The sequence below is a fragment of the Pseudogymnoascus destructans genome, assembly GCF_001641265.1.
Source record: "Pseudogymnoascus destructans isolate 20631-21 unplaced genomic scaffold scaffold_9, whole genome shotgun sequence".
In the NCBI taxonomy this organism is placed as follows: domain Eukaryota; kingdom Fungi; phylum Ascomycota; class Leotiomycetes; order Thelebolales; family Thelebolaceae; genus Pseudogymnoascus; species Pseudogymnoascus destructans.
In genome coordinates, this window is record NW_020167528.1 from 692731 (window position 1) to 716523 (window position 23793).

The 23793-nt window shown below is 51.3% G+C and overlaps 4 protein-coding genes across 4 annotated transcripts; 3 read left to right on the plus strand and 1 right to left on the minus strand.

Annotated features, from left to right (window-relative positions):
• Positions 1-5624: 5624 nt before the first annotated feature.
• Positions 5625-7104, minus strand: VC83_04282 (uncharacterized protein; the record flags this gene model as incomplete). The annotated part of the gene is made up of 6 exons (XM_024467917.1): positions 5625-5789; positions 5850-6246; positions 6298-6453; positions 6510-6596; positions 6653-6734; positions 7057-7104. 5 exons carry the CDS (start codon positions 7102-7104, stop codon positions 5930-5932), a joined length of 690 nt encoding a protein of 229 aa, XP_024324547.1. The 3' UTR covers positions 5625-5789; positions 5850-5929.
• Positions 7105-7481: 377 nt separating this feature from the next.
• On the plus strand, positions 7482-9196 carry VC83_04283 (uncharacterized protein). Its single transcript, XM_024467918.1, has 4 exons — positions 7482-7989; positions 8070-8167; positions 8224-8903; positions 9030-9196. Exons 1-3 carry the CDS (start codon positions 7896-7898, stop codon positions 8743-8745), a joined length of 714 nt encoding a protein of 237 aa, XP_024324546.1. The 5' UTR covers positions 7482-7895; the 3' UTR covers positions 8746-8903; positions 9030-9196.
• A 695-nt stretch (positions 9197-9891) lies between these two features.
• Positions 9892-17467, plus strand: VC83_04284 (uncharacterized protein). Its single transcript, XM_024467919.1, has 2 exons — positions 9892-17138; positions 17219-17467. Exons 1-2 carry the CDS (start codon positions 11082-11084, stop codon positions 17450-17452), a joined length of 6291 nt encoding a protein of 2096 aa, XP_024324545.1. The 5' UTR covers positions 9892-11081; the 3' UTR covers positions 17453-17467.
• Positions 17468-20536: 3069 nt separating this feature from the next.
• Positions 20537-23739, plus strand: VC83_04285 (uncharacterized protein; the record flags this gene model as incomplete). Its single annotated transcript, XM_024467920.1, has 2 exons — positions 20537-21904; positions 21955-23739. The coding sequence occupies exons 1-2, from the start codon at positions 20804-20806 to the stop codon at positions 23737-23739; spliced, it is 2886 nt and encodes a 961-aa protein (XP_024324544.1). The 5' UTR covers positions 20537-20803.
• Positions 23740-23793: the final 54 nt, after the last annotated feature.

Consider the following 23793-nt stretch of genomic DNA (forward strand, 5'->3'; position numbering starts at 1 on the left):
AATTCAACAGTGGCTCATACGAAACCTCATTGACTCTTCCATCCATTGACACAGCAAGTGGCATCACCAAGCCACTTGGCCAAGGCGAAAGAACATTGCAATGCGCAACAGATGATGGAGGCATTCACACCCTACACCTTACCAAAGTTCAATATCTTCCAAACTGCGGAATGAACATCTTTGGAGCTCGAAAGCTCTTAGGAAGGGGTGAATTGCATATTATGGACAAGAACTTGGTTGTAAACAAGAAAGGTATTCCAATGTTCCGTTTCGATGAGAATATGATGATAATTGAAGCATCACCTCGAGCCTATGCATTCCCAGCAACTACTCACAAAAATGAGAAGAATCCTCCACACTCAATTCGACTCTGGCATCGCAGATTTGGACATCTTGGCCTCGCGAATGTACAGAAGACCTCGAAAATGGTGAGAGGCATGGCGATCTCTGACGAGGAAGACCTTACGCCACAAGAACAAGAAGATGAAGCTCTCCAATTGTGCGATCCATGCGAGAGAGGAAAGGCGAAGAAACACATTCGCAAGCAAGCTGTAACTCGAAACTTGCAACCGTTCGATGAAGTTCACATTGACGTGGTCATGATCACGCCAGAAGGAATTGGAAAGAAGAAATATGCAACTATTTTTACAGAAAAGGCAACAACTGTTCGATGGGCATACTTTCATCGCGCGAAGAATGAGGCATATGATGCACTCATCAAATATCAGAAGATGGTCAACACACAATTTGGCAAGATCATCAAGAAATGGAGAATGGATGGAGGAAAGGAATACAGTCCAAAGAAGCTCACTGAACTTGCAGAAGAACTTGGGCAAATCGTCGAAATGACAACTCCTTACAACCCAGAGCAGGATGGCACATCAGAGCGGTCAATTGGCATTATCTGCGAGCGTACGCGGACTGCGATGATCGACATGGCTATTCCACAGTTCCTCTGGCCTCTCATACTTGAGTCAATTGTACTTATTACCAACCGCACAGCAACTTCAAAGTTGAAAGGCAAGATGCCATACGAAGCTTTAACAGACAACCTTCATCCTGGACAAGACAACCGCCCATCTGTAGCACATTTTCGAGTGCTTGGATGCAAGACTTATGTACAAATCCCAAAGGAAAAGAGGGTCACAAGTGCAAAGGTTACAGAACGGGCAGAAGTTGGAATTCTTGTTGGATATGAAGGCACACATATCTTTAAAATCTATGTGCCTACTCGAAGAGGACCACTCGAAAATCGCATAGTGCGATCCTCAAATGTCCGATTCGACGAAGGAGGACTCATTACGAAGCCATTCCCAGATGAGGATGAAATTGAAAGCGATAACGAAGATGCATCTATCACACTGCCTCATAGAGCCAGGGGTGAGGCAAATTATGACAGAGATCTAATTCAACGAGTCTCTAAAACACAGCATGAAGAGCATCACTCAGAAATCGAAAATGAGAGCGAGATCTCAGAATCCGAAAACTCACCTCAGGAACTAGAACTTCATGAGTTGGATCAATACTCAGAAGTCGATGATGAGGATATAGAGCTGATGCCCACTATCACAGCGAGGAGAACTCGAAAGGTTTATATCCCAAAACCTGAGTTCAACAGGGTCACCCGCAACCAAACCCGCGAGCGACCACAACAGCCATATCAACCACAACAGCCACCGCAAGCTATGAAGCTCACTCAACAGTCACAGAACCAGAATTCGAGCTCAGCATTCATTGCAGCATTCACAGCTGGAGCACATACATCTATCTACGATGATCCAAATACAATTGAAGAAGCAAAGCAGCAAGCAGACTGGCCAGAATGGCAAGCCGCCATCCAAAAGGAATACTGAAACCTCAAACACAAGGGCACTTGGAAGCTTATGCAGCGAACTCAACTACCATCACACGCGAAAGTGCTACCAGGAAAGCTAGTCCTCAAAACCAAGAGAGACAAGAATGGCTCTATCATGAAGCGCAAAGCGAGATGGGTTGCAAAAGGTTTTAGACAGAAACAGGGAACTGATTTTGATCAGACATATGCTGGAGTGTGCAAGACAACAACATGGAAACTCGTAATCGCAATCGCAGCATTTTTCGGACTTGAAATTGAGCAAGTGGATGTGGTTGGAGCCTTCCTCAATTCTGATACGGACACAGAAATCTTCATGGATGTTCCACCAGACTGGGAAGTCAATGGCAGCATACTGGAAAATGCGCCAAATTGGATGTGCCATCTACAGAAAGCACTTTACGGATTGAAGCAAGCACCTCGACTTTGGCAAAGAGAGCTTGCAAAGGCACTTCATGGACTTGGATTCACTGCATGCGCAAGCGATTACAGCGTTTATTGCAATCAGAAGACAGGAATCCTCATCGTCACATATGTGGATGATATGCTGATCATTAGCAAACAAATCACAACAATCCAAGGGCTGAAGAAGGAGCTGATGCGAAAATTCGAAATTGAAGACCTTGGGCCAGCAGCATACTTTGTAGGGGTGAGGATCACACGCAACAGAGAGGCAGGAACAATTTCCCTCTGTCAAGACGCATACATCACAAAGATTCTGCACCGCTATGGCATGGAGAATTGCAAGGCAGTGGACACACCTGTGGCTACAGGAGCTGCAGAAGTCATGATCCCATTTAAAGGCAAGGCTTCACACGCAGAAATTGAACTCTATGGATCGAAGATTGGATCGCTCATGTACCTCGCTGTCCAGACTCGACCAGATATCTCATATGGAGTCTCTGTTCTGTCCAGATTCCTCACTAATCCTTCGCCAGCTCACATGAAAGCAGCAGATCGAATCCTTCACTACTTACAAGGCACAAAGATGCTTGGAATCGAATATGGCATGCAAGGCGATATGCAGCTCCATGGATACTGTGACTCAGACTATGCAAGCGATAAAGCAAACCGTAAATCGGTCCTTGGAAATGCCTTCTTCTTCGCCGGAGGTGTGATTTCACACACTTCAAAGCGACAACAGACCGTGGCACAATCGACCACAGAAGCAGAGTACTACGCACTCGCAAAGGCGGTGTCAGAAGCACTATGGTGTTACGACGGAACAAGAAGGCTGGCCAACTACAGGACAGGAAGGAGGGAGGTCGCATGAGACCGGCCCTGGTACCTGGAAGGGCAGCGGGGAATAGTAGTTCCGAAAGTATCACGTGACGGACTCGCAGGATGATGAGAAGAGTCCTAAGAGTCCAGGACTCCGAGGACTCGAGTGAGTTCCCAGGAGTCCACTAGGCACGTGATGGACTCGCAGGATGATGAGAAGAGTCCTAAGAGTCCAGGACTCCGAGGACTCGAGTGAGTTCCCAAGAGTCCACTAGGCATGACGCCACTATATAAGTAGATAGTATTTCCTTAGATAGGAGCTTCGTGCTCAACTCAATACAGTATTTGTTATATACTAGTAACGTGTTACTTGAAGCCTTTGTGTCTGATCCCCTGCCTCCTCTGATAAGTAAACCTTTACGCAAGAGAACCTCTGTGTCTTCTATCGTTTAGAAGTCAGCGTTACATATGGCTACAACAGATCATGAAGCAGATGATGTACACAGGAAATGACATTCAAGCTACGAAGATCTATGGAGACAACCAAGGCTCATTGAGCTTGGCCGAAAACCCCAAATTCCACCAGAGAACCAAGCATATCGATGTCAAGCACCACTTCATTCGGGAGCACATTGAAAATGGGTCAATTGACCTCTGGTATGTGGAAACAGCCAACATGGTAGCAGATGGATTGACCAAGCCGCTACCCGCCACACAACATGAGAAGTTCATACAGCAGCTTCAGATGAAGGTGATCACGGCCTAGGAAATGGGAATGGCCTCAATTCAGTCATGCAAAGGGGTGTGTTGAAGGAGGAGGTTGCTCAGACTGATTGGTTAGGCGTGTGGCTCGCCAACCGAATCGGGTTGCGGACCACCCACAAATAGTTCCGTAGATAGCTTCACTCAGAACAACAATACAAAACATATATTCAAGTGAACTGTTGTTCAACTCAACGTGATAACTATGCCGCTGCAGATACAGATACACCACTGATCTCAACATATTTGACGCTATCCTGGTTATTATGGAAAGACTCACAAAATATGGAATATTTGTGCCACATTTAGAAGCTAGCGATGCTGAAGCACTCGCATACACCTTCCTTCGAGTCATATTAGCCGATCACGGATTACCGGAAGAAATCATCTCAGACAGAGACAAGCTTTTTACTTCGAAATTTTGGAAATCTTTAATGGCACTTTTGGGAACAAATCATAAGCTATCAACAGCTTTCCATCCCCAAACAGTTGGTCAAACAGAAAGACTGAATCAAACCCTTGAACAATATCTACGGAGTTATGTCAACCACCAACAAGACAATTGGGTTCAGATATTACCCATGGCACAGTTCGCATATAACAGCGCGATGACCGAAGCAACAAAAGTCTCACCGTCTTTGCCAATTACGGCTATCAGCCAGAGGCATATAGACAACCACGACCGGATGAATCAAGAGCAGAACAAGCTATGATCGCTGTGGAACAACTCAAATCATTCCATGAACAACTCGCGACAGACATCCAATTCTTAAATGAACGATCTGCCGCATATGCAAACAAGAAGCGCAGTATGGAACCTGCCTTCAAGGAGGGTGATAAAGTATATCTACTCTGGAAACACATCAAAACGAAACGACCAAGTACAAAATTGGACTTCAAGAAATTGGGACCATTCAAAATATTGAACAAAGTCAGCTCAGTTAATTACAGACTGCAGCTACCCAAGAAGTCTAGACTACACCCGGTATTTCATGTCTCACTACTGGAACCAGCAAGAGGAAGCACCCCAATTGCGACCGATACAGAACTTCAACCAGAGAATGAGATTGTTGAATACGAAGTCGAAGCAATCCTAGACAGAAGGTTAGTAGGACGCAAAGAGGAGTTTTTGATAAAATGGAAAGGTTATGAACCTACGGACAATTCATGGGAAATGGTCAGAAACCTTAGCTGTCCAGAGTTACTGGAGGCGTTTCGCCGTCGACACCCAAGCGATCAAAGAAGCCAGGAGACAGGGCCACGAAAAGGTCCTGGTCAGGGGCAGCACCCTCGGAAACGGCAGTAGAAGGGCTGTGCAAGAGAGTCCCTTTGACCTCTGCCTCCCTACACTCCTTCTCCTCTGCTTCATCCAATTCGTCCAAAGATTTCAGACCACGACGCAGCATCTCAACACCACAGGTTTTGAGAGCCTTCTGCTGTTTGCGAAGACGCATGCGACGGGCATATGCTTCTTGAGCGCAGAGGTGAGCCTCTCGCTCCTGAGATGCCGCCGCTTCCTCTTCTACCTCAAGACGCTCTTCTTCTTTTCGAAGCTTCTCCCAATCAGTTGGAGAAGGGGCGCAAGCGTTGCATTTGGAATTGCGACGAGTACATTCACTACAACGATGACTACCAGCAACAACAATACAGAATCGATTGTTGGAAGACAGCTGGAACTGTAACGCTGACTTCTAAATGATAGAAGACACAGAGGTTTCTTGCGTAAGGTTGACTTGACAGAGGAGGCAGGGGATTAGACACAAAGGCTTTCCAAGTAACACGTTACAGTATTGTAAAGAATACTATATTGAGTTGAGCACGAAGCTCCTATCTAAGGAAATACTATCTACTTATATAGTGGCGTCATGCCTCATGGGTAATCTGGATAGTTGGCGGATAGCTAGATATTCAGGATAGTTCGTGGATAGCTCAACTATCCAATATCCACTAGTTTCTGCAACTATCCATTAGCCCCGTCACATGGCAGCCTACCCCGCTTCCCCCTGTGACTCACATGTCACGTTACTAGGCCCTGGCCCTGTAACCATGATGTCATGTTACTGTAGCCGTAACACGAAGTGGCAGTCCTCACAACTACCACCAAAATATCCCCCCCACGCGGATGCACTCGGAGAAGTGGCCGTAACCAGCTGCACAGCTGCTGCACTGTGGCTGCACCAGCTCCCCAACTGTATACCCAACTGCTGCTTCGAGGTTTTGCATCGTCAACAAATTGGGAGGGTCGTTGGAGTCGAGGGCGCGAAATTCCAAATGTTGGGCATCGGGGAGGGTGATGAGGCCGGCAAGGGTGTGGGAGTGGCGGGGTTCCTCTAACAAGCCAGAGTGCAGCAGCTGCAGTGCCATCTGCTGGCCTTGGGTTGGAGAGTCGAGGACGATTGGACGCAGTAAACCTATCCAGTTGTTAGTATCTATCTATCTTGCTGGGGAGGGGTGTTACTTACTTCTTACGGCCGCAGCCGGGCGTGCCGGTGTTGCGGGCGACGGGCGGGCCGCAAGTTCTGGCGCTGTCGAGGGTCGCACTGGAGACGACACAGGGTCGGGTGGCGGCGACGTTGGGGTGGTCATCGGAGGCTTTGGCGGCACAGAGGGCTCATCACCTATCGAGTTGTTAGTATCTATCTATCGATCGTGCGGGGGGAGGGGTGTTACTTACTGGTCGGTGTTTCGGTCGGTGCAGTCGAGGTCGTATCCGTAGCGGCGGAGGTTGGTGTCAGGACAGTCGACTCGGAGGCAGCTTCGTCTATCCAGTTGTTAGCATCTATCTATCAATTGATCGGAGGGAGGGGTGTTACTTACCGGTTGCCGTTGGTGCGGCGCCAGCTTCAGTCATGGTGGTGGTGAGGGTGTTGGCGGGGGCGACGGTAGCCAGATCTTTTATCTGAAGGTTAGTATACAGTAATCAATCAAACAAAACAAAGGAAAAGGAAGGAATTGAACTTACCAGTGGCTTTTGTAAGGACACAGGGCACCCAGCTCACAGTAATAGCATATGAGAGTGCGAGTCGGAGGCTAAATGGATGCTATCCTATAGGTCTACTACGAAGGATACAAAAAAGATGAAGAGAGGAACCCCCGTTGGGTCAATCTCCTTAAGTACCCGAAACGGGTCCGACTCGGCTAACCGGCCCTAACTCTCCCCACGTGACCGTAACCTGTCCGACTCCGATCCCTTCTGTCACTGAGGGCGGAGGCATCCTTACAGCTTTGAGGCCAGAAGCCTCGGTGGTGGGGGTGGTGGTGGTGGCCATCGCGTTGTTGAAGAAGAAGGAAAGTGAGGTTGGTGGGGGGTTGTGGAAATATTCACGTTTGACGCGTTGGGGTCACGTGACCAACACCCAATCATGTGCTTTCATGGCTTCACGGCAGGCTGCTTACAAACCGGCGCCCACGGCGCCGGTCACAATACTCGTCATGAATAATCATGCTTATGTAATATTTGACTATTCCAATAGTCATTATTATTATGATTATTTGTGCTAACCCTGTCAGAAGGTCAATATCGCGAATATCGAGAATTGAGTGCGAAAATCAATTGGTGCTGAAAAAAATATCGACTTAGCGGTGTTATCGACTAATCCGACATCGTCTTGGCGAGAGTGGACTGTACCGTTATAAAAATAAATCGATAGGCTCCAAATTAAAGCTATAGTTAGTGTGATGTCAAGCTTACCCGCCGTGGTGACATCATGTCACTACATATGAATCCTGGACCACAGCTCCTCACCACTCAACATCCTCGATACAATCGTAGCAATGCCCAATCCACCAAGTCTATACGCGCAGCCCACCGACAATTCCACCCCCCAAAACAACTCAAACAACAACCAGTACCCCCACATCCCCATCTCAAACCTCCAGCCCACTGACACACACCAGACTCCACCACCATATCGTCCTTCCCACCGGCTCCGCGCCAAGACCCGTCGCCTACCCCCCACTAAACAGACACCACATCCCCATCGTCCCCGCCTCCGGCTTCGACGTTCCACCAAAAGGGGCAGCAGCAGGGAAGGGGAAAGAAACCGACTCAGCGGGTAGCATGTCGAGCGACTCCAAGATGTCGCAGGCTACTCGAGAATTGCTGTGTAAGGCGCGGAAGATGGTCCCGCCGATGCTGGAGAAATTCCATAAAGGTGTGTTTGGGGCTGTTACAATTTAATGGGGGAAGTAAAGATGGAAAGATGGTTGGTAGAGCGAAGCTGACACACGGTAGGACAGATGGGTAGGATTGCAGTCATAGGCGGCAGCGAGGATTACACCGGCGCACCCTACTTCTCCGCCATGGCCAGCGCCCGCCTCGGCGCCGACTTGGTTTGCCCTCCCTCCCCTTCCCCCCTCAATAAACCACAAGCCTAACCCCCCTCCAGTCACACGTCATCTGCGAGCCCCAAGCCGCGCAAGTAATCAAAACCTACTCCCCAAACCTAATGGTACACCCCCTCCTGCGTCAATCCCGGCACGCCACCGCCAGCGAAACATCCTCCTCCCTCTCCAAATCCATCATCGACCTCCTCCCCCGCTTCCACGTCCTCGTTATCGGCCCGGGGCTGGGCCGCGATGAGCTGATGCAAGATGTGTGCGCGTCTGTCATCAGCGAGGCGCGCAAATCCGGAATCCCGCTTGTGCTCGACGCGGATGGACTGCTACTGGCACAGAACCGACCAGAGCTCGTACACGGATACCGCGAGTGCATACTCACCCCCAACGCCGCCGAGTTCGCGCGCCTCTGCAAGGCGCAGGTGATTGACCCGGGCAGCTTCAAAGGGGAGGGCGAAGGTGCCGCAGCGCTGGCGCGGAAGTTTGGCGGGGTGACGGTGCTGCGGAAGGGGGCGAGGGATTGGATTAGTGATGGGGAGAGGACGGTGGTGGGGGACTTGAGGGGGGGTTGAAGAGGAGTGGTGGGCAGGGGGATACGTTGACGGGGAGTATTGCGACGTTTTTGGGGTGGCGGAAGACGTATTTGGAGGGGTTGTGGGAGCATGATGGGGAGTTGGATGCGAGGGAGTTGTTGCAGTTGGCGGCGTTTGGGGGAAGCTGTGTTACGAGGGTGAGTTAGTCTTCTACTTTTGTTGTTGGGGCCTTGTGGGGAAGGTTGCCTGTTCTCTAGCTGTTTGATGGTGGTTTTTGCTGCCACTGAGCATGAAGAAGACGGGCATTAACTAACATTTCTCAGGAGAGCTCCCGCCTCGCCTTCGCTAAACGCGGCCGCAGCCTCCAGGCTAGCGACTTGACAGACGAAGTCGAAGTGGCATTCCGGAACCTCTTCGAAAATGACAACGCTGGGAGCGACGCCAAGTTGTAAATACGATCGTACGGGATTGAACCAGCCGGGCCCCGGGGCACGGCTGGTTCCCCGGGGCCCGGCTGGAAATTCGTAGCTATAAGTAATTAAAAGACCCCCAAATGAAAAATGAGGTTACGATCGACAGACAGATAACGCGTATGGGGATAGGGTAGGGAAATGAGGACGTTCACAAGCGTTCGACGTCTAGAAGCGGGATTGCACAACTTTAAACCACCCAACGAAGAAATTGGCGGAACGGGGGCAGGATGGGGATGCGCGGGTCGACGACAATCTCGTAGCCTCACTTCCTTTGGCCACTCTCCGCCCTCCTGGTCGCTCGCTCGGCCTACGCGGTATCCGATCCACGGCATTATCGATTCTGCGATGCGCACCGTCGAAGGCGGAGATTGAGATGTGTCGTCCGCATCGCGCTGCCGGAGGCGGCCTTTCCGCATCGGACACAGCGCGGATTATTGTTCTGCTAGCGGACCTGAGACGATGCTATGGTCCGTTAATAGTGCCGTGGTGTTCGTTAGGTGAACCCTGAATTAATTTGACGGGCGTGGGGATTCTCGTGGTTGTCCCGACCATCGTTCACTTGGAGCCTGCTTTGCTTTAACTACTGAAGGAACGTGCAGGACCACGGTCATGCAGCGAGTACGGTGTGTGATGGCACGTGACCATGTGTAGTTTTTAGCGGTGATGCGAGTGTGGCGGGGGGAGGGGACAAGGGGGAGACGCATGGGGTGACGATCGACACTTTTGGCGTCGCTGATCTATGCGTTTGTGGGGAGGGCCTTGGCGGTCAAGCCACTGATGTCATGGGCAGGGATGCGGTGAGGGAGACTTGGCGGCTGGAGAAACGCTGTTGTTGAGTGGTTTTTGGGAGCACGGTGAAGGCGTCAAGGGGCTGATGTACGATATAGATTACGGAATGGGCCCAGCCGCAGGATTACTGTGATGGTTTAGATACTACTGTACCGTCCTTGATCGATGTCTGAGTCGCCCTTGGCCGGCTTTGCGGTGGAGGATAGGTGGAGGATAGGTGGCCTTTTCTGCCGCTATTTACTTGGTCGGGATGGGGGGTGTCACGACTGTCAGCTGACCGCTGAACAAGGGGTCTGGCGTGGTTCTAGGGCGATTTGCAGGTTATGCTGGTCCTGTAGTATGGCATGTTGCTGGGCATGCCGGTGCTCGGTGACGTTGGCGTGGGGGTTACACTACAATTTTGACGAAGAAGAGACGTCGTTGTTGTTCGTTCGTGCAAAGGACCAACAGCAGCCCTCTTCGAGACCTTTTACCCCTTGCTTCACTGTCCTCATCATATTATAATATTGTTTGGGAACCCTCATCATGAATGCCTCTCTCCCACGTAACGTTCGACCCCCGTCGCACGGTCGGCGGTTTGGGTCGACACCCCTAGATGACCCCTACTCGTAGCGTGTCGTGGATCGGCGACCTAGCTCTAAGACTTCTGACCAAGTCGTTAACCAATGCTTTTTCCCCACAAGATAGAAATATAAAAACGCTGCAGTGCCTTCCATAACTACGATTTTAGGAGTATTCTGTGTTTGTTATTATTAGAAGCGTATTTCTGCTATGAGGGCTAAGGGAAAGGTACAGTGGTTACAGTATGGATATCGGTCTCGGGCTTGCGTCTTGGATGCTGTGACTGCGCTTTTGCCCCTTATTCAGGTCCCGCTGTTCGCCTCAGATTCTGTTCTGGGTGGCACCTGACGACGTCATAAGCCAGCCCACAGCCACCCCGGCACCTTCAAACCAAAACCACCAACACCACAGATTTCCTGAACCTCCAACGAATTGCGATCTTTGCGACACAGACAACATCAATACTACCTCAACGACGACCCCCATCGTGATTGGGCGCGTGTCCTTTTCCTCGTCTTAAGCCGTTGAAGTGTGGTGGATTGGGGAAGTGGCATGCCCAAAACGCCACAATCGCCCTCTGGGACAACAAGCGTACGGCAGCACACCCATTGCCGACGACCAAGTAACTCGCGGCGATCGAGTAGCGACAAGAAGGAATCGCATTCCTCGTCCTCGTCCAAGCGTAGCCCGAGGGATGCTCCAATATTGAGGCTGCCAGAGATATCATCGGGCCTTTCCTCTGGCATGGCGACGACAAGTAAGGGCAACGAGGTTTCCGCGACCGGCGACACGCAGACTGGACACCGAGCCAGTGATACCGTACCAGAGGAAGGCGGTGCACCCAAAAAATCGTCACAACCCGCAGAGCGAAATGGCAAGGAAAGGCCGCCCCTGCAGGGGAAAGGAGGCAAAAATTCTAAGGAAGAGCTCGAGCGACTCCGAGAAGCGATGGATTTTCAGCTGAGGCTAACACAAAAGCGGGAGAAGTTGGTGAAGCTGGAGCTGGAGCAAGGAGAGAAAAGTGGTGAAAAGGCAGGCGGCAAATCTCGAGTATCCCCCATCCATGAGGAAACAGCAAATTCGCCGTCGCTCGACGCCGCGTTTGCGAGCCCTATGGATGCGACGACAAGTTCAACGGAGTCGGTTAAGACCGTTCGGGGGGAGACCCCAGCGCCCTTCGCTACACGGACGCCGTCGTATCCCTTTCCTCCGATGAAGACCCCAAGCTTTCTGGGTGGACATAAGCCATTCACTATACTTTCGCCGACTGTTGTGCCTGGCAGGGACCTTGGGGGGTCTTATATGGACACACGAGAACAAATATTATCCGGTTCAGCAACACCCTCCTCAATCTCCAATTTCCAACCACCAGAAGAAAATTACCAAAAGGAGGACATCAACTTTCCCAACCCGAATTTATACGACCTAAGCCTACTTCTTTCTGCAGAGCCCGGATTGGACCCGTGGTGGAATTCTGTGGTTGAGATAATGCGAGACATCTACAAAGCCGATCGCGTGACACTATCGATCCCAGCAGATTCCACCGATGCAGAAAATGTTCCATGGGGGCAAAAAGCAACATACAATGCGGCTCAAGAGGATGCGTTCAGTTTATCATATTTACCACGAGGAAGCAGTCTGGGTCCGAGCACTGGCGGGACATATAATACTTCTAATTCGGAATCCGTCAATGCCGACGAGCCTGGGTCTTTTTCCATGCCTCCAGCAGGCGCCACACATCCCGGCCTGCCTTCCAGGCATTCATTTACTACCATTGACGACACTAAAGGCCGACCACAATCTCGCACAGACACTGCAAAACCCGAATCTAGGCCTTACCCGCGACTGTCACGAAGCAAAAGCTACCTAGGAGGGCCGTCAAGCCAACATCCTCGCGCTGGAGCTGGTAACAGTGCGCAAACCCTCCGCGATGTGCAATTAGATCTACAAGAACTCGAGGGCCAGCAAGCCGAAGAAGAAGCAAGAAGGCCGCCGTCATCTTGGGAAAGCCATGACACAAGTGCGCGAGAGACAAAGGGGAGGGTGTTCCCAGTTCTCCAGGCACTAGACTTTGAAGCAGACTCGCTGATTGATAGCGCCGGGGTGACTAGGGTTTTGGAGCGAGGCAAAGTAATTGCCTTGACAAGAGACTTTCCGTTCATCGGTAGCAACGAAGCCGACTTAAACGCAAGCAAGGCTGCGCTGAGAAGCTCCAAGTTGCACGAGTCAATTGGTGACTCAAGTTCCAAGGGAAGGCCATGGCCCCTATCAAGATCCCAATCTGCTATGAATACCCACAAGTCTCCATGGCACTCTGGCCGTACCGCCAAGGGCCAGGCAAGCGGAGGCACGAAGCTGTCCGGTTTGGGGCTGTATACACAAGATTTGGGAATAGATCTGTCGAACCTCAGATACGAAGAACACGAACAAGCACCTCCGTCGCCATGGTCACAATCTCCAGCGCCATCTCCTGTCGTGCGAGCAGATCCGAATGAAAACCCATTTTTCGCAGATGCCAAAATCGATGAGGAGTCCTTTAACCCAACACAAACCCCTCAGGATTATTCTAGCACACAGCAGCTGGAGTCTATTGGCATCGATCGGTCATGTAGTGTCTTGCATATACCTCTGTACCACGTCTTGCTCTCGAAGTCCGTTCAGACTTTCCGCCTTGATTCCACCATCATGGATTCAAGGTATGCTGGACGAGGAAAGCCATCCAAAACATATGAGACCGAGACAACGCCTAAAGCACAGCCTGCAATAAGAGAAAAGAAGTTGCCCATTGCAATTCTATCCATCCTGAGCCCTATTATTCCATACCCGTCAAATTTCCGCCGCTCATTAGCGCACCTAGCGCCTCATTTGGCAACGTCCTTTTCTCTCTGCAGGCACTACACGAATTTGGAGAACGAGATCGCGGGATTGTCTCGGAGGCGGCCACACAACTCTGGATTTGGCGCGGTTGCGCAAAACGTAACCGCCAATGAACGAATGTCGGGGAAATTCTCGCCAACAGAGGATGAATCCTTCCAAACGTCAGGAGCTGGCAGCCTTGCAAGCCCAAGCGACTACTCTGGCCAGTCAAGAAGCGTGCAGGGCTCCCCAACAGGCACGCCCCTCTGGAATCTGGGAAGTGTGGGTCTTTTTATGGACAGGAAACCATCTGCAAATAGCCCGAACTTCTTTGGAGGTGGAGGGGATGGGTACTTTGGTACGAAATCCAGTGCAAAGACAAGGCCGAGCATAGGTCGGCTTGATACTGGATCAGCGGCGAGTGTTACAGGCGCAAGGAGGTCCTCAAAGGACTACTCGCCTCCAGATGCGAGACAGGCACTAAAGGCACTCCGCGATGAGAAGGAAGCCTCTGAACAAGCGGCCAGTGATCAGAGGGAGGGTATCTATTCGGCAAAGTCAGGACAAGAATCGGATGCATCTTCAACGGAGCCCCAGATGACAGGGACAGCAAGGCATGTTCGAATCGAAGGCGCTAGGGATCAAGGCGCGGACTCTGGAGAAGCTCGGGATTCTGGTAAAAATAGGCCTGGCGGCAGCGAATCTACAATGTCGCCACGGCGCATAACCTTGCGGACAGCGACGAGTTCGCAAAATATAAATCGCTCTGAGAGACAACACACCCAGCTACATTCGTATGGCGCAGATTTTGCATCGACCTTTCAATCACTACAGCCGACATCGACGACGCCAAACAAAGCAGCATGGGCTTTGGGCACAAGCCCACCATCGCGGTCTGGGTCTATGTATGGGCCAGTTGACATGCCTCCACCGTCGGATCGGCTGAAGACTCTGATGTTGGATACTCTCCCTGCACATTTGTTTGTGGCGCTTCCGCAGACTGGTGAAATAGTGTGGGTGAATAATCGATACCTCACATTCCGTGGGCAGACAGTCACAGAACTGCACCAAGATCCATGGAGCAGTATTCATCCGGATGAGCGTGAAGACTACCTTAAGGCATGGACTCATGCTATTCGTTCTGGCGAACAGTTCTCTATGCAAGTACGAATCAGAAGGTTCGATGGCAATTATAGGTGGTTCTATACTCGTGCAGTCGGTGGCCGAGATACTCGAGGGGTAATTGTGCAGTGGTACGGTTCGTTCATGGACATCCACGATCAGCATATCGCCGAAGTCAAAGCCGCGCGGCAAGAGGAGATTGAAGCCTCGGAAGCCAAGCATCGTCTTCTCGCCAATCTTATACCCCAAATTATCTTTGCTGCTACAGAGGATGAAGGTATCACCTTCGCCAATGAGCAATGGCTATCTTACACCGGCCAGGAGTTTGACGACGTCCTTGGGCTTGGATTCATGGACTTTGTCCATCCCGACGATCTTCCAAAATGCCGCATACCAACCGATACGCGCCCAAGTCCATCATCCAGAAAATCCCGTCGCGCATTCGATGCAGCTATGCCTCCTTCGCCCGAGAAGGTTTCAACGACGACGAGTGACTATAACGTGTCGACTGCCACAGAAAACACAGTAAAAGGGATGCACCAAGCAAGCAGCGAGTCCGTGTATGGGCTTCCTAGCGCTGATTTGTCAGAGCTTGCCAGGAACGGTGTCATCAAAGTTACGACTGATAGCAATGGGAGGTTATCCTATACAACGGAGATCCGCCTCAGGGCCAAGTCGGGAGAGTACCGCTGGCACCTTGTCCGATGTGTTGAGGTCGACAATATCAACTTTGGGAGCGGCGCTGGCTCATGGTTCGGTGCGTGCACTGACATCAACGACCACAAGCTTCTCGAAACGAAGCTGAAGGAGGCCATGGAATCTAAGGGCAAATTTTTGAGCAACATGTCGCACGAAATCCGTACACCACTAATTGGAATTTCTGGAATGGTCAGCTTTCTTCAGGATACGGTGCTCAACGAGGAGCAACTTGATTACACAAATACCATACAGACAAGTGCAAACAGTTTGCTAATGATCATCAATGATATTTTAGACCTGTCAAAGGTGGACGCGGGGATGATGAAGCTCTCGTATCGGTGGTTCCACACCTCGTCACTCATCGAAGATGTCAACGAACTCGTCTCGACAATGGCGATTTCCAAACACCTCGAGCTCAATTACGTAGTTGACAGCGACGTTCCTCCTATGGTGAAGGGCGACAGGGTCCGGATTAGGCAGGTCCTATTGAATGTCATTGGCAACGCGATCAAGTTTACTACGGAGGGCGAGGTCTTCAGCACCTGCCGTGTTTATCACGATAATGATGCCTTCCTTAATGAGAACGAGATTATGCTGGAATATTCTATTTTGGATACTGGACGGGGCTTTACCAAAGAGGAGGCTGACCTTATTTTCAAGCCATTTAGTCAAATTGATAGCAGCAGTACACGTCAACATGGTGGTAGCGGTTTGGGTCTCGTCATATCGAGGCAGCTAGTTGAGCTCCATGGCGGCCATATGGATGGTACTGCTGTCCCAGGCAAGGGCTCGACTTTCATCTTCACTGCTAAATTTGGTCTGCCGACTGAGGACGACCATCCAGAGCCGCCAACGACACCAGTGATGAAGAGAACGACTGAAAGCCAAGCTCCAAGCGCTCCTGAAATATCAAGCACTGCACAACCTGGTCCTTCAATTTTAAGTTCTGAACTGACACAGTCGCCCCCAACCATTCCTCCGAGTGCCGAGAATGCCGCTACCTCCCCGCAGAATATCTCGTGGAACAGCTCGAACCCGTCAAGTCCTTCATTGCGTACTCTAGCAACGCACTCGTCGGGGTCGTCCGGAAGCTACGGTCTCAACCAATTCCACCAATCCGCTCGAACTGGCTCGCAAGACTCGACAACGATGAGGCTATCGCCGCCGGAGAGTCGACAGGCTTCAACCGATCACAGCATGCCTTCATCACAGTCTAGCGCATCGTCTATCTCTGTTCCTGGACACACAAAGCTCTTCCGCCCACCATTATACTCCATCCTTGTAGTATGTCCACAAACACACAGTCGAGAGGCGACGAAGAAACATATCGAGATGACCCTTCCGAAAAATATACCCTATCAGATTACGCCTGTGGCGTGTCACGAAGATGCACAGAAACTTCTCTCTGGTGATGACCCTATTATCTTTACACATATAGTATTAAACCTACGGTTACCCGAGAACATAATTATCATGATGGATCAGATCTTCCACACGCCATCTATGTCCGAAACTTCCATCGTTATCCTCTCCGACCCGGTCCAGCGTCAATCGGTCATGAAGAAAGCGACATACCACGACTACGACCAGCTGGCAAAGCATGGTCGGCTCAACTTCATCTACAAACCGGTGAAGCCGTCAAGGTTCGCAGTCATCTTCGATCCGGACAAGGAGAGGGATTTGAGTACGGATCGCAACCGCTCGAGCGCTCAGCACGTTGTCGCATCTCAGAAGCAAAACTACCTCGATGTGGAGAAGCGGCTCGGGAATAAGGGTCTCAAGGTCTTACTAGTGGAAGATAATCTGGTCAATCAGAAGGTCCTGTTGAAGTTCCTCAGCAAAGTAGGAATTCATGTAGAAAAAGCCATGGATGGTGTCGAGTGCACGGAAACGGTCTTCGCAAAGCCACACGACTTTTATTCACTTATTCTTGTACGTCCCCTCCTCCCATCCGAACCTCCCATCACAACCCCTGGCACTGCGGAACACGAGCTAACTCTCTCTCTTCACAGTGCGATCTTCACATGCCGCGAAAGGACGGGTACCAGACCTGTCGCGAGATCCGGCGTTGGGAGCGGGAGCAAGGGTACCCGCGCATGCCGATCATCGCGCTGTCGGCGAACGTGATGGTGGACGTGGTGGACAAGTGCGTGTCGGCCGGGTTCAACAGTTATGTGACGAAGCCCGTTGATTTTAAGAGCTTGAGCAAGGCGATGATTGATTTGTTGGATCCTGTTATTACGTGATTGAGCGGTCGGGTGCTGGGGCGGTTGGGCGGCTGGATGCAAAGCCGAATTTGGGGGGGTGGGGAATTGGGGGTGTTTGAAAGTTTGTATTACGGTTTGGGTGGTCATGGAGATGTACTATTAGAACAGGTATTATTGAATGATCTTGAAGAATTATACAATAAAGCCACTTCCCGGGGTCGGAACTGCTGAATTTGGCAGGACGCGGTCGCTGCTTTACGCTTAACCTCTCGAAAGGCACCTGAACACGACTCACGTCACAGCCCCACGTCGGTTACCCTTCAAACGGTCCCTGGTTCCTGGTCCCTGTGGTCTACTTTCTGCTTTCCGTTTCTCTCTTTTCTGCTCGTTCCAACGGACCACTAGCCACCACGATCATGATGCACTGCACGCTGGACCACCCGGTCGCTCAGACTGATCACTTGTTTAAATACGTTGCGATCCCGTCGCCCACATCCAGCACCACCTCTTCCAAAAAGCTTGCCCTCTCATGCCGTCGAGCCTGGTAGATCCTCGTCTCCTGAAGGCAGGCTCCCTACGACTCCGTCTGCGGACCTCTGCGTTCATCTCGTTATCCCAAGTCTGTCATTGAGTCGCCTATCACCACCAAACGAATGGCCAACCGGCAACTGCCTACTCCGAAGCAGAACATGATATGTTTCGTCACTAAACGAACAAGAAATGCTCGACAGCCAAAGAAGCCTACGCGCACCGCTAAGGACTACCGGGTTATGGGTTAAGAGCTTAATACCAAATCTTAGAAATCCAAGGATGCTAAAGCCACGAAGGAGAATGTCCGAGGCATATGGCGCAAGTGGACTAAGTAAGTTAACAACGTCCCCCTTAAGGCTCCTATCACTTACTCGAGATAAGGTTCTGCGCTTTTCAGGGTGTAGACGACGTGCGAGGAGCTATCTAACAATGCGATAGGGGGCCGACTATGTCGTTCCTATGGTTCATCTACGAGAATTGTAAAGTTAAGGCGTTTAACTCTGTCTACTAGTACCTGCTTTAGTTCAAACAGCTCTACAATCGGGTTAATAGGCGTCACATAGATATAAACGATGCAAAAGAGGTGTTTTAAGGTATGCTCTTGCATTTAATGCTACTTATTTAGATGTACAGAACATATCACACGTACGTATAGCCTAACGAAAAATGGGTTTCTTAAGCATCTCTAGATTCTAGTGAATCAAGGCAGCTTTTGTAGGGTGCTGTAGATGACTTGTAAAAAAAGGCTCTACATGCAACGAGCCTTCGACTTTAATAGCATTGTCTTTTATTGCCAAAGCCAAGACATAGCTAATAGGGCAAAGTATAGGAAGGGCTTCTTTATAAAAAAGGAAAGTTGTGCTAAAGTCGTGATGTTAGTTGCAATAAGGCAGACGGACTATAGAGGGACATATAGTTTTGGTTTCCTATTAGCACCTTTATGATAGGAGAAAGTGATCTCTATTCTAAGGAGGTCTCGTTTGTAACGCTGACTTCTAAATGATAGAAGACACAGAGGTTTCTTACATAAGGTTGACTTGACAGAGGAGGCAGGGGATTAGACACAAAGGCTTTCCAAGTAACACGTTACAGTATTGTAAAGAATACTATATTGAGTTGAGCACGAAGCTCCTATCTAAGGAAATACTATCTACTTATATAGTGGCGCCATGCCAAAGGGAACTGTAAGGAACTGTACAGGTTCTAACAGTTCCATCCTAAGGAACTGTGGGAACTGTAGGAACTGTATGAGTTCCAACAGTCTTCACAGTTCCATCCTAAGTTCCGCCCTAAGGAACTGTGGGAACTGTAGGAACTGTAGAAGTTCTAACAGTTCCATCTGTCACAGTTCACCAAGGCATAGGGCGCCAGTTGGGTATTATGAATTAAACTCAATCTAGAGAAGAAAGGAAAGAGAAGAGGAGCACTCGAGCAGTGGCTCGATCTATATACAGCTATGTTGTTGTGGAGTGAATTCTCTTTAGCGAGACCAGTTCTGAGAAGTCACTCCACAACTGAAAACTTCGCTCCAACCCCGGAAAGCTCCCCACACCCCTGAACCCCCACTCGAGCTGCAAGGCGCACTTGATATCGTAACACCATCCTGCAGGGTGACGTGGGGTCCTGTAGCGTGACCTACTCGGCTAATAGCTCTGCCGATAGCCGTAACATTGTTCTCCCTATGTGGGTTCTGAACAATCTAGAGATGGATATCCTCATAGCATAAAGTCTTATATTCCTGTTTAAGAGTGTTAGGGTCAAAGTTATCATCGTTATATTCAGTATTGTTTTTATTAACCCATGGCTCTTGCTAATGATAATTCAGCTCATCTAATCCTTCTTCCTCATCACTGTAATTTCATAACTTCACCAGAAAATAATACATCAGGTACGGAAAACGCCATGCATCGCTCAACGGACTGCAGCTTACATTATTATTACGGGAATACAATCTGTAATAAATTAATTTATATATCCCAAGTCTCAATTTTTAATTGTAAGTTTTATTACTTAATAAATTACGGTCGGTGGTTGTTGCCATGCAAAATGATAATAGCATCCAAGGCGGCAGAGTTGCTCGCCGAGAGGCGGCAATCTAGGGTGGTGATCTGGATGTTGATCTGATGCATTGCGCTATTCCAGATTCGGTAGGTGATCTGTGAGTTGATGGTGATTTAGAATAGACAATAGCCAATCCGGCGTTGCGAAATAATATTGTTAGTATAGCTTATTGTAGTTGGTAGCTGTTGCCAGATCAGCACGCCAAATCACCCAGCCGCCGTGCTAACGGGGCTATAAAGTCAGGGTCCGCGCCCGCCCGCGCGAGCGCCTGTTTTCTTTCCCCTCCAGATCGACTTCTTCCTGAACGCAGCACTTTCGTCCGAAACTTCTGCAAGAATTCAACACCCTTGAACTTCAAGAGTTCGATATCAAGTGTAAGTTACTCACATCATTAATCTTCATGAAACTTACATATATATAGCATCTTCACTTTCAATCCATTTCGCATTCACACACCCTCATCTACAACATTCTCCGTGAGTCTCAACCTTTCCATCGTCTTCTCACTCATTGTGTTCTCACTTTGACTTCGTCGTTCCTGTCCCTCTCGGTTTGACGCGCGCTTATACTGACATCCTTGTCCAGTCGCCAGTTCAGCGTCGGTGCTGCCAAGACATTCTCCACCAATCCGCGATCCCAGCGGTTGGTCCGAGCTCACCGTGCCCGAACTACTTTCCTGAATCGCTTCGTCTCTCACGGAATACCATTCTCGGCCAACAACACTGTCCGTCAGTTGTGACGACAGTCCTTTTATTTTATTTTATTCTTTTTGTTCAGCACGAGAACCTTTCGTCGAAGATGATGCCCGCGCCAAGACGGCGCACACGAGCCACCGGCTTCTCCCCAGGGGGACCGCGTGAGCTAAAAGACGCCCCACGGCGACACACCCGTGGCGGCCCTCAAACCACTGCTGCCGGCAAGGCAGCACCCACGGCACCATCCCGGACTGCCGATCCAATGGACCTCGACAAGGTCGAAGACTCCGAAAGCGGCGCCGATGTTCCCGCCAGTCCGCGTCGTGGTCGGGGTGAAACCCGTCCACTTCGCGCGAGGACGCGGAGCTCATCACCGCTGGTGACGACCGGACTCCCCGACAACCAACGCACCAGATCCCCCCTGCGAGACGCAGATGCTGCCCGCCAACCACGCCGAGGTCGACTCGGAAGAGGTCTAGGCAAGCACGCCCGGGTGGAGGATACACTGGCGCAAGTTGTTGGGCCTGCCGAGGAATCTGGCGGAGAGTCTTCGAGGTCGTCGGTCGCAAGACCAGCCAAGAGGCTCCGAGCTGGGGACCGAGGTGGGGAGGCCATACGGAGGCAGGTGGAGCGGGAGAAGAGGTTGATGTCGCCTCCACCGACCGCGCCGGTCGTGACGACTCCTTCGGGGGTTCGAGCCTCGGTCTTGCGTGTGGGGGCTTCGGCCTTGAAGTACCTGGGGTTCAGGACGGAGTCACCCCATCCGGTTGCTGAGGGTGATGGGGATTCCAGCCCATCCCCTGAGGTGTCCTCTCGCGAGGCACCTGTATCCACCACCGAGCGTCCTTCGGGGCAGGAGGTGGTGAAGAGCACCGGCGGGCCTGTCCAACCCGATGGCGGCGCATTGGCGTCAGCTGTCCTCCACGAGCGCTCTGGAGAAGACCTGATGCAGGAGCAGCGCCGCGCGACGGACTTGAGGAAGCTCCTCAAGCTCGGCCGTCGCAATGTTGTTCCACTGAAGGCTCCTTCAGAGTGTGGGAGCGACGATGAGGAGGCAGCCAAAGCTGCGTACAGGTTCACCGAAGAACTTAGACCTGTCAGCTTACCTTCTTACGACGCTTCCACTCGCTACGTCGGGTGGACTGAGGGTAACAGTGGTATGTTGGTGGTTGAGGAAGAAGAGTCAGATGACTCGAAAGATGACGTGAGTTTCCAAGTTGTTTTCGCTCTTCATTCACTGACATTTCACCACAGCGCAAGGGTAAACGTACGGATCACTGCTATTATCTCTCCAATTCCTCTTCTTCGGCAGGCCCTTCTATTCCTTTTTCTCCTTCGGCGGCACCTGGTGTCGATGTTTCTCCTTTGGCGGCACCTGCTGTCCATGTTTCTCCTTCGGCGGCACCAGCTGTCCATGTTTCTCATTTGGCGGCACCAGCTGTCCATGTTTCTCATTTGGCGGCACCAGCTGTCCCTGTTTCTCATTCGGCGGGTCCCGTTATTCCTGTCTCTCCTTCGGCGACACCCGTTGTCTCTGGTCCTGTTGTCAAGCCTGGCCGGAAACTTGTCCGGATTCTGTTTCCCGATGCTAATATCCTCATAGCAGTGAAAACCGCACTTGGCTGGTTTAACGAACACTCGGACACAGTCCCGACTCCCGATGAGCTCGTTGGCGTACTTGGAAAGTACAGATTCGACCAATTGGCCAGCACGACTGGCAGAACATACCGCGCGCCATCCCCATCTGATCCTTATGAGGATTTTGAATTTGAGAGCGACACCGGCGAACCAATCGATCGATTGGATGGCGAACCACTGCCTCCTCCACGCAACCCACGCCGCAGAAAGATCACCGCAAGATCCGTCCCGGACTTCAATGGCCCAGCCGACGGACACCTTCCCGTTTCATTACAAGGATTGCCATTCGACAGTTTGCCAAAGGAGTGGCAGCTGCACAAGAAAAGCTGGAAAATCAAGCAGCGAGACCTGATTCACGAAGCACAACTCGCGGATCGCCGCGACCGGGGGATCGATGAAGATGATTACCAGATGGGCCTTCGGGCTCATGCCAAACAAGAGAACCAAAGGCGCCTGAGAGAATCTCAGCTTGTGGCTGCTGGAAAGGCCGTCAACGACAGAATTCGTCTTGGGCAACTGAAGCTCGAGAAACGTGCCCTTAGGGCCATTGCCGACAAGAAGCGCGCAGAAGCCTTCAAGGCCGCTAGTGAGCCTGCTGGGTGGCTCTCACAAGAGAGGGCCGGAAGATCCTCCGTGAGAAGATCTCCTGTCGCCAGGGCCCCACGATACGCATCACCACGATGCCCAACTATCAGCGAAGAGGCCGACGAAGAGGCTTTTGCTGCCGCGCCTGGCCCCGCGCCCAAGATGGGCGCCGACAAGCCCGAGAGACCCTCCCCCGCTGCTCCCGCGCCCGCGCCCGCGCCCAAGACCGCCGATGACCCCGCACCAGCTCCGATGGTCACCAACGAGCCTGCCAGTGCTCCCCCGGCCAGACGTGGCGGAAAGAAGCCCAGAGCCAACCCCCCCGAGTGGGCCGGCCTGCCGATCAACCCGAGGACCCACCTCCCGGAAGGGACGGTTGGGCTGTTCTACGACGTCAACTACTTCTCGGAATCCGACGACTACTCCGACGAAGGAGAGTCACCAGCCCCAACCGCGGCTGCCAATGCCGTCGTCAGTGACGTCGGCGTCGACGTCGGTGCTCTTGTTGACTCAATCCCGAGTCACGAGTTAAAAGCACTGTTTGCTTCGCCCGACGTCGGCGTCACTGACTTCGACATCACCTCGATCGTCGACGCGATTCCTCGCGACGAATTCGAGGCTCTAATCGGCATCCCCCTCCCATTGGCTTCCGACAGCCACGACAACTTCGCCCCCGCCAATTTCGCCATTTCCGACGACGTGATGGCCATGGTCGACGCCATCCCCGACCGCGACCTCGACGAGATGATGGGGGGCATCTTGGCTGGATGTTCGTCGGCTGGATCCGATATGGGTCAAGTCGGGGTGTCCTCCTGATTCTCGGTCGCCCGTGGCCTGGTCCGCTCCGTCGTTCGGTTTGGATTGGTGGTG